Source organism: Malania oleifera, chromosome 6 (genome assembly GCF_029873635.1).
Source record: "Malania oleifera isolate guangnan ecotype guangnan chromosome 6, ASM2987363v1, whole genome shotgun sequence".
NCBI classification, from domain to species: domain Eukaryota; kingdom Viridiplantae; phylum Streptophyta; class Magnoliopsida; order Santalales; family Ximeniaceae; genus Malania; species Malania oleifera.
Window position 1 is genome coordinate 109,683,259 of NC_080422.1, and position 9,960 is coordinate 109,693,218.

Sequence of the window (9,960 nt, forward strand, 5' to 3'; positions counted from 1 at the left end):
CTCAAGGCTTAAATAAGCTTAGGTATTTGGGGTTCTAGGATTTGCCTATATATGTTTCGCAAAAAGTAATTGCCTTGGTGCCAAAAAGAATTGGCTCTAAGACCCACAATGAACTCAGGGCTCGAAGTTCTGTTTCTTTGATTAATGGGTGAGCTTAAGGCTGAGATTGTCATATTTCCTCTTGGTTGTTCTTGGTGGGCATGTTTAGGGCTCAAAAAGTTTTTGAGAGCTAGGCATTCAAAACTCCTTCGTGAGCTTGGTGCCCCATATCTCTTTTCTTTCTCTACACAGAGAATGGTCTCAAAGCTCAAATGATTTTAAGGGCACTATTAGTCTTTGCTTCAGGTTCAATTCCTTCTCTTTTTTTCCCCCCTTTTCGCAAATTGACTTCTTGCACCCACAAAGGGGAGACTTGAGTTACCTGCATTTCATCCAAGTGATTCTTGCCAATTTTAAAGCTCCTTAGGTAGTTCATTGTAGCTTCAAATCACAGTGGTACCATTACAACTTGCTTCACCTTGCAAGCTTTATGAAGTAACAAGACCCAATGGAGTGGGAAACAAGAAAAATCTACAAAGATTTCACACTTGAACGATGATTTTGAAGGAATTACATGAATTTTTGATAGCTACCTAAAAAAAGTGATAAAAGACTAATGGTGATAAAAGAGGATTTCGCCCTCATTTCCTTTTACCTTAAATTAGGACTCTTACCATGAAACCAGAGTTTTTTTATAAAAAAAAAATAGGAAAAGAAGAGATTTCATTAGAAAGAGAAAAATTTACAAGGAGGAGAATAAGACAACTCCCAAAAATATTGTGGAAAAATCCATAAAAAAGAAAGAAATTAAAAACGCAAAAAGATAATTTGGAATATCAAAGCAAAGAATTTCTCCAATCTCGCTGAATTTCCGAAAAGCTTGCTCAGCTAAAGCAACCAGAGCCAATGCACCATAAAGAAGCTCACCCCCTTAAAGCAACCAAGTCTAATTCTAACTATTCAATGAAATTCTCTTCCTCCTCCTCCTCCGCCTCCTCCTATTAGCCACCAAATAAAACAATTTGGAGTTACAATCCCCCACCTTAACCCATTTTAATTTAGAATCCTGTCTCCAACTAATGTCCTCCCACATGACAGTCTTCTCCAATTCATTACTCAAGTGATCTCTTCTTGCCCTATCCTATTCATCCAACAACACACACTACTCCAGTCAATCAAAACCTTCGATCTCCAATTTTTCCTCTATTTTATACCTCCAAAAGTCTCCTCGTCCCAAATTTTCAATTTATGTTTTACAAATTCCAACTTTTTCATGAATTTATTCCCAATCTTGAACCTAACACTCACTTCACCAAGTCTCAACATTAACCCCAAAGGATAAATGGGTCAGCCATTGGACAAAGGGGGGGGGGGGGGCGCTTTGGGAGGCAATCCTCCCCCTCCCCAAAAAAAAAAAAGGAAATTCCATTGCGTATCCCATAAGTTTTAAAATATTTTTAATCTAAAATCTAAAATCACACCCAACCCCATAATTTGAGGTATTTTACTTTGCCCCTCCTAGAGAATCATGCTCGAGTCCATAACATTTTGGATATATATGTAGTGATTTTATTTTGTCACCCCAAACAAAAATTTTTGGCTCTACCACTAGTGATGAGCCACATATTCTCAAATCTACATTATAGAGCCCCACTGAAATGGATTTATCAAACAACATCAAACAACAACCAGAAATAAGCCTAGCCAGGAACAATGTTTGGAAATATATCTTTCCATATGGGGAGTAAAAGCTCCTGCTTATCCCAAAAAATTAGAAAATTTCTTGTACAACTGGTATTTAAAGTCCCCGTTCAAATTTTCACCGGAAGTTTCAAATGCCATTGAAATCTCTCTCTCCCCTCTTCCCTTATGGACACTACCTCGGACTGCAACAACAAAAAAGCTTGACCACCTCATCCAAAAAATATTCCAAATTGACAGTGTGGCCCACAAACTGACATACTCCACCAGTCCTCTAGAACCCTTATGTGGAAAAGAAATCATGAATACTAGCAAACCTAGTGTCCCACAAATCACAAAACCCTGTTAACGCCCAATACAAGGAAGGGAAATCCAATACCTGTGCTATACTCCTCGATACTTCTAACTAAAGATGCCTCCTCATCTTCCAAGTGGACTCTTGAATCAAAATCTCTGTAGCAACCTACCTACCAATTTCTTGATCGTTATCCTCTTACCCTCTTCTCAACATCACAGTAGAGTCAACATTCTGTGGATCCCACCCTTATGACCCATCAAAGATACTCAATTTAGGTTTTATTTTCAGAAAGTTCCACAAACATTAGTTTTTTTTTTTTTTTTCCAGTATATGTATATATATTGGAGATATTTCCCTCGAACATCCTTTCTCTTAAATTGGACTTAAAAAGTTAAGATTCCTTTCCAAATGTGTTAGGTTAATGGTAGCCACCATCCCTAGATTAAAAACACCAAGACATAGGAAACTTAGACTGGAATCGAATCATCAAATCCAACCAATTTAATTCGAATGATAGGAACTTCATTAGCTTGAACTCTCAAGGACCATCACTCCTAAGTAATGAAAACCTAGTGGTAGAAACCCTAGGCATAGCCCACTACTACTAATTGTGATAGGATTTCTTATTTCATCCATGGACCATTATCTCCAAGATTATGCAATTTAAATGATAGGAATCATGATGACAGCCCTAACAAACATAATTTAGGGAATGGGAATCCATATAAAGAATGGAGTTGCCCTGTTGAATACATTTTGACTCCAATACTAGGAAAGAAATCCTATTGGAAAGTCTAGGATTTGGGAATTCACAAATTGAAAATGTCAATAAACCTTGAAAAAAACTATTAAACACAAAAATTTACACTTTCAGCCTTCATGACGGAAAGTCAATATTTTCAATCCTATGCAAACATTCAAAACTGACATAGGAAATTTATTTAAGATAAAGCATCAATTCAATCCATTCATGAACTCACTTTCAAACATGTAGTTTTTGCTCAAACCAAAGCATGCAAACAAACTCAAAGATAACCCAACCCTTGCAATATTTTTTTAATTCCAAAAGGGTTTCTATTGAGTTACAAAAGTGGGTCATAAGGTGATTATTGATTGTGTTTAGAATTATGCAAATAGAATATGGGCCCTTAAATTTAGAGTCACTATGCATGTGGACTTGAAAAATAATGAGCAAATATAATATAGGTAAAAAGAAAGGGGCCAAAATGGGGTGTCTACGAGGGTCAGAAAATGCATTCCTTGAAAAAAAAAAAAAATTAGTTTCTTAATATAATTAAAAATTAAAAGTGTTGCAATGACAATAAAAAAGTCATGCATTTGTAAGTCATATCAAGCAAAAGATTGTTTAGAAAAATTGAGCTATATGATCAAAATGACAAAAAAAAAAAAAAAGATGAAGTCTGAATTGTGCTAAGAAAGTGGAATGCACTTTTTAAAAAATAATTATAGGAGAAGAGATATTATAATTTTTTTTTTTTTTTTAAAAAAAAGGAAACCCCACAAAGGCAGCACTATCGTTGGTTTGGTTATATTCACAACCCAAAGAAATTATTTGGTGCTGTCAGTCTTGTGACTGCCAAAATAACGAGAATCTGGCTTTGAGTCTTGGCATTAAGTTTCAACTCTTTTTGTCGCCATGACACAAATATATATAAAAAAAAAAAAAGCTGCTAAATTTGACAGGAGAGAATTATGGCGGTGACTCTCTGATTACTACTAGGCCTTTCTGTTTTTGTTAACCTTTTAAAGAATTCTGCAATCAAATAATTATCATATAATATCATTTTTTATGTCCTCTTCATAAGCATTGAATTCATGTTCTCCTGATATAAAGGATGCAAGATTGACAATTTCATCTTGAAGTAAGTGTTCATAGACGGAATAAAAATTCAAAAAAGGAAAAGAAAATAGACTCTATGTTACCAACCTGCAGCCTTAGACAGCACCCAATTATAATCTTGGGAGATTTCAAACATAATGTAGCCAAGTAGCCCCTTCTCTCTTGCGTAGGAGACCTTAGTTTTGATGGCTTCAACATCATCAAAAGCAATCCAAATTGATCCTTGGGTGCAGTAGTTTACCACATAGGTTGAATTGTACACCAACGTGGCTCTGTAATTTTGAATGAACTGCTTGATGTCTTTATAGCCGACATATCCATCTTGTGTAATTGCTGGAACTCCTGATGCAGGCGCCCCAATACCATTGTCTTTAGGGTTCATAAGCGTCCATGCAGAACCAAAATAATATAATGCCAGAACCAGCTTGTTTGCAGGTAGCCCTCTACTAATCCATTCTTTTATACAAATATCAGTGCTAACATTGCCGGAAGGGTCATATAACGCAGCAGGAGGTGCTGTGAAACTATCCCAAGGTCCATGATAGTTAACTGCCTTAATTATCACCCAATCCAAATTCCTCCGCAAGGAGGCCACTGGATAATTCCCAGACTTATAAGTTGGCAGGTAGTGAGCGGTCATTGTCAGTATCAGTTGTGGCTTGCTAGAGTTTGACGATTCAAGTTTTACAGCAGCTCGCCACTCATCAAGGAGGGTTCCCAAATCAGTCATGTTGGAGGCTGTGGATGGCGCAAACCCAGAAATATCTAAACCATGAAACCCATAAAGCCTAGCTGTTTTAATGGAAGATTCAATGAAAGCCTTTCTGTGAGAAGGGTGGCTGATCATTGAAGAAAAGGCCGAAGAAGAGTTAATTTCTCCACCCCAGATGGCTAGCAGAGTTGTAATTGATGGATTCTTTTGCTTAACGACTTCAGTGAAAGTAGAGATATAATTTTCATTGGAGGAGCGAATGGACAGCTGGTAGGTGGAAGAGTTGAGATCAATATAAGCACAAATGAGGTGAGTAAAGAGAGATGAATTTATGTCGGAAACCAGAGATCCAAATCCAGAATACCAGTAACCTGCTCTTATCCAGGCTTGTGCATTTCCAAAGTGCAGTTCCAAACAGAGAACGAAAATAATAAGGGCGATAATTTTGAACACTGCTGAAGAAAGGTAGACCATGCTTGGCATGCGGTAATGTATCTATTGCATTTTTTTTTCCTGCAAAATGGAGCAATTTACTCATGTAAACTGTCTTATTCCATTTTTTACCAACCAAAATAGAAAACCTAAAACTAGAAGCAAGAGAACTAGCTCTCCAGCAACAAAAGCATGAAACAACACCCCTTGCAGCCTCTCAAGAAAATTAGAAAACACCCAAAAACTAAGGTTCAGGCTGCAAAACCATAGGTAAGAACTTGCCTATATATATCAAGAACCACCAACTTAAAAGGCGGAATTCTGAATTCACATCATAACAGATGCAGTTGGAAACCAGATACCAACTAAAAATTGGGCTACTACACAACCCCTGGCCTCCCCTTTTCCAAAATCTGTGTTCGAACAAATGCACAATCTCTTTTCAAAGCAAACTACAAAGAGATTTGAAACTAAAGACCTCCATGTTCCCCAAACAGTACACCAAAATGCCCGAAAGCACACACATCAATCCAAAAAGTCCTTCAGAGAAAAAATGTCGAGCACTTTCCTGCATGAGAAACAAATGAAGTTACATGTACCGGCACATCACAATCGGCAAACTACACGCCCAGCCAACTGCAGGAGCAAGCACAAAAGATTGACACAACCCCCCAACCTGGCAGCAAAATCACAAGACCCATCTGCGAAACAAACCGAAAACAGAAAGTATCTCCTTAGCGAACCACCACGCAGAGATTGTTTGAATATTGTAGCAGAAAATGGGTATGAGTGCAACCAAAATTAAGCATTTTGAAATTACAGAAGAGGCTCGAATATTAACATTCAAGCATTGCTTTTTCCTGAAATAGCAAGATTTCAATTATTATACTCTAGAAACACGATTTTAAGTCGATTTTAAGTTATTTCAGCAGTGGGTCATGAAAATAAAACAATTTAAGATTACCCAAAAGAGAAAATCAGATGCTGATGCTTATGTTATGATGCTGTGAGGATCTAAAAGGAAAAGGATGCATTTACCGAATAGACACTGTTTTCCTCGTGTGAAAATGGAAGAAAAATCCAGTTCCCACTTCCTCCTGCATCTTGTTGAACAAGAAAGGGAAAAATTCTTGCTCTACAGCTTATCCTGACAAACGAACCGTACGAAATGAAATCAGGAAGAAGTCTATGAAGAGTGATTTTCAAGAACAAAGCTTCAGTAGCTCACAGAAGACAAGAAGGGCCTGCGTTGATTATTACGTTCCAATGGGCTCTGAAGCTTTCTTCTCAGACTGATATAAGGGCACGTGAGCATTCGGGAAGTCTACGTTGGCGGTTGGTACCGTGCACTTGAAGACAAAACTGGCGGCGTCCCCGTATGTTTTAAAAAATTTTATTTCAGCCTTTATTATAAAATATAAGGATTGAATTTTTATTTTTATTTTTGGGTTATACAAGTGTTATTAATTAACTACTAAAAACTAATTAATTTCATTAATCACGTGTTTAGTGAAGATAAAAAATGTTTTTTTTGGGCTAACGAGATAAATTGCTTCACCTATGGCTTTTGTGGATCCAAAGGTCAGAATAGAGATTTTAAACTAATTAAATGGTTGGTGATCAGATAATTAAATAAATAATTTTTACTTTTGTTTTCAATTATGGACAATGGTAGGTCAAACAAGAGATTTTAAGTAATTTTAATGGAGAAAAGGAAAGTACATCAACATCAATATATATTTTTTATTCTTACTCTTTTTTTATGAACCAAAACCTAATAATAGAGGGACTACAACAGTGACCAAAAGTTGAATTTTCTTTAGATGTTAAATTACTAATTAACATGATTTGATGTACCAAAAATCGTCAATTAGTTGAAAACTTTTATATAAAGTTGCTTTTTCAGCCTTTTAAACATTTTATTAATTCTCTATCTAATTATGAAAATGATATTAATACTAGTTAATGAGTACATGAGATTCGTCGACGAGTCAAAGAAGTCCACTTGTCGACTAATCTATCCTCTCGTCGACGAGTCTTCAACTTTGAGAATTTCTGACTCTCGGTATCTACCTGTCGACAACGTCGACGAGCACAAGGTACTTGTCGACGAGTCCCCACAACTACACCACATCAATAAGCATTCAATTTGTATGTGGAAGTCTTGGTTCGCTTGTCTTCCGGTTGATACTCGTATTAAAGAAGTAGGTGTCCAGATGGCCTCTCGATATGATTGTTGTTCAAATGCCAAGATTGAATCTCTAGACCATGTGTTTTGCACCAGATCTTTTGCTCAGGAGGTATGGAAAAAAGCAACAATGGCGTTGGGTGTTAGTTGTATGACAACAAGTACTTGGAAAGATAGAGTCAATGTCTAGTTTAGTTGTGCAAGACAGGCCTCACAGTTAGGCATTTTGGTAGGTCTTATACCTAGTCTCATCATTTGGAGACTTTGAACTCGTCGATGTAAAGCCAAGATGGAATCAATTCATGATTCGGTGAGAACTGTGTGGCTTGATATTAAATATTGGCTGAGATCCATTTTAGACAAGTTAAATAAATGTGCACCTGCTTCTTGTACGGATATTGCAGACCTTCATGCTTTGGATATTTAAGTAAAAAATGTTGGGGTTCGTCTTCCTCGTGTAGTCAGATGGTGTAAACCTGGGATAGGTTGGGTTAAACTGAATGTGGATGGGAGCTGTAGAGGTAACCCAGGGAATTGTGGTGGTGGAGGCGTGATAAGAGATGAAAAGGGTTTATTTAAAGCATATTTTTCCTCATTATTGGGTTATGGAACAAATAACATGGCTGAATTGAAGGCGATTATTTTAGGGATTAATCTATGCAAAGATCTCGGACTTGATCAAGTGGAAATTGCATGTGACTCTGCTTTATTGATTTAGTGGATAAATTCTGGGAAGTGCTCGGTTTGGAACTTATGGCATTTGTGGGAAGAACTTTTGCTAGCATTAAGAGGCATACAGTTCAAAGTGGAGCATGTTTACAGGGAGGCGAATAAAAGTGCAGATTTCTTTGCCAAACAGTGTGAATCTGGTATTTCTCGATCATATAGTTGCCAAGATGATCTTCCTCAACAAGTCAGCGGAATGATTCGATTGGACTTGTTGGGTTTTCCTTCTTTGCGTTCATGATGTTTTGTATTAATTCACTTTTAGTGATTTAGTTTCTTAGTTTTTTTGGTTGCTGGTGTTTGGTTTAGGTTGGTTAAGTTAGTTTTAGGGTCTTGGAATTTTGTTTTTATTGTCCTAAAGTCTCAAAATTGTAACCACTGTTTTCCTCTACCATAAGTGAGGGGTTTTCTAATAAAGTTTAGGAGGTGCCACCCTCTTTTTCCAAAAAAAAAATGTTTTTCCTTCTCTTTGTTTATAAATCCCAAGTATAAAAGTCAAAACATAAACAACAATCTCCACCTTGACGATTATACGCCCATTAAGAGAATCTTGAAAAACATGTCCAAATGCTCCACCTTGAACTTGAATCGCTCGACTGGGTTTGTCTCCCTTCTATCAATTGGAGACATGGAGTAAGTCCAAGTAATGTTTGAACTTCTTAGAAGTAACCGATTTTGTCACAGCCAGAAAATTTTGCTATATAAATTTTTTTTTCATACTGCTAAAAATATAAAATTACTCTGGTACCGATAATAACATCCACAATGTCATCCCGGACCCAAAGTGGGGTACCGAGGATAAACCTGTCCATAAATACCTACTATCTTTGCAGTGAAAAATGTAAAATACCCAAACCTTATATATAATACCAGAATGCTATAACCTCCATACATATCCATATACATCATCAACAATCCATAAAATACCCTAGGGATTATACAAAAACATATATCCCAACTCAAATACTTACCCTAAAACTAGGGTAGTACCACAACCTTCTCTACCTCGGAGCTCACTCCGCCTGTCTGCCTATATCTCCTAAAATGTTTGAATTCTTGGGGTGAGACACATCTTAGTGAGTGAGAATAAGTTAATATCAGTGTGGCAGATGAGTTTTATATAATCAATACATAGATATTAATTCAACTGTAACTAAAAAGGCATCTCTGTATATATATCATAACTCACACCTATGTCATTTAAAATACATATTTTCTATTAGAACATACTTTTAATTATGATAAATAATTCTACTTTCGTGAATCTATGTATATATATAACTGTGAAAACTTCCCTGAATGGATAACTATAATCATGAATTAATCTCACTTGATCGGGTTGTGCAGCTCGTAAGGTGGACTTAATCGTGGTTGGCATACTAGGTTAAGTCAAACTGTTACTGTATCTATGAGTATGATTGGCCTACCTAGCTTGGTCCGGACTCCAGGGGGATCATCTACTCTCCTTTGGCCCAATCGATTGATTTACCAACACTTTATCTGAAAGTGTGGCTGCACTACTATAACTATATAGCAATGGTACTATACTCTCTGTAAATCTCTGGACCATTAGGGTTTTGATACTATATAATACTATTTATTAATATTACCACTGTATAAACTGTAATACCATGATTCTGTATAAATCAATAATATTATGGTTCTGTATAAATCTATAATATCATGATTCTGTATAAATCTCTAATATCATGGTTCTATATAAAACCACAGTACTATGAATCTATATGAAACTTTAATACTATGAATCTGTATAAAACTATAATACTATGAATCTGCATAAACTGTATATCATGGTTCTGAATAAACTTTAATTTTATGACTCTGTAAAATACTATATATAAACTATGTATTTAAAACTATCGTTTCTCATGCCACACAATTTAAGCAATATTCATAATATAATAATCTGTATAGGAAAAAATGTATTTCCCTATTGTACAATATAAACTATAATTTTTTGCTGGAAAATAATAATATATTCA

The 9,960-nt window shown here is 36.0% G+C and overlaps 1 protein-coding gene across 6 annotated transcripts in view; it reads right to left on the bottom strand.

The window, feature by feature from the left end:
* LOC131157488 (cysteine-rich receptor-like protein kinase 34) overlaps positions 1 to 6,364 on the bottom strand; it is a 33,941-nt gene extending 27,577 nt beyond the window's left edge. Inside the window, exons 1-4 of one of the 6 annotated variants that reach the window (XM_058111686.1) lie at positions 6,272 to 6,332; positions 6,082 to 6,190; positions 5,643 to 5,744; positions 3,987 to 5,124 (exon numbers count right to left, since the gene is read on the bottom strand). In XM_058111686.1, the coding sequence (XP_057967669.1) occupies positions 3,987 to 5,094 (1,108 nt within the window). In that variant the 5' untranslated portion in view covers positions 5,095 to 5,124; positions 5,643 to 5,744; positions 6,082 to 6,190; positions 6,272 to 6,332. Of the gene's footprint in view, positions 1 to 3,986; positions 5,745 to 6,081 lie in introns of all 6 variants that reach the window. The other 5 variants (XM_058111685.1, XM_058111689.1, XM_058111688.1 and 2 more) reach the window with 5 other exon arrangements.
* Between the last annotated feature and the right edge of the window lie 3,596 nt (positions 6,365 to 9,960).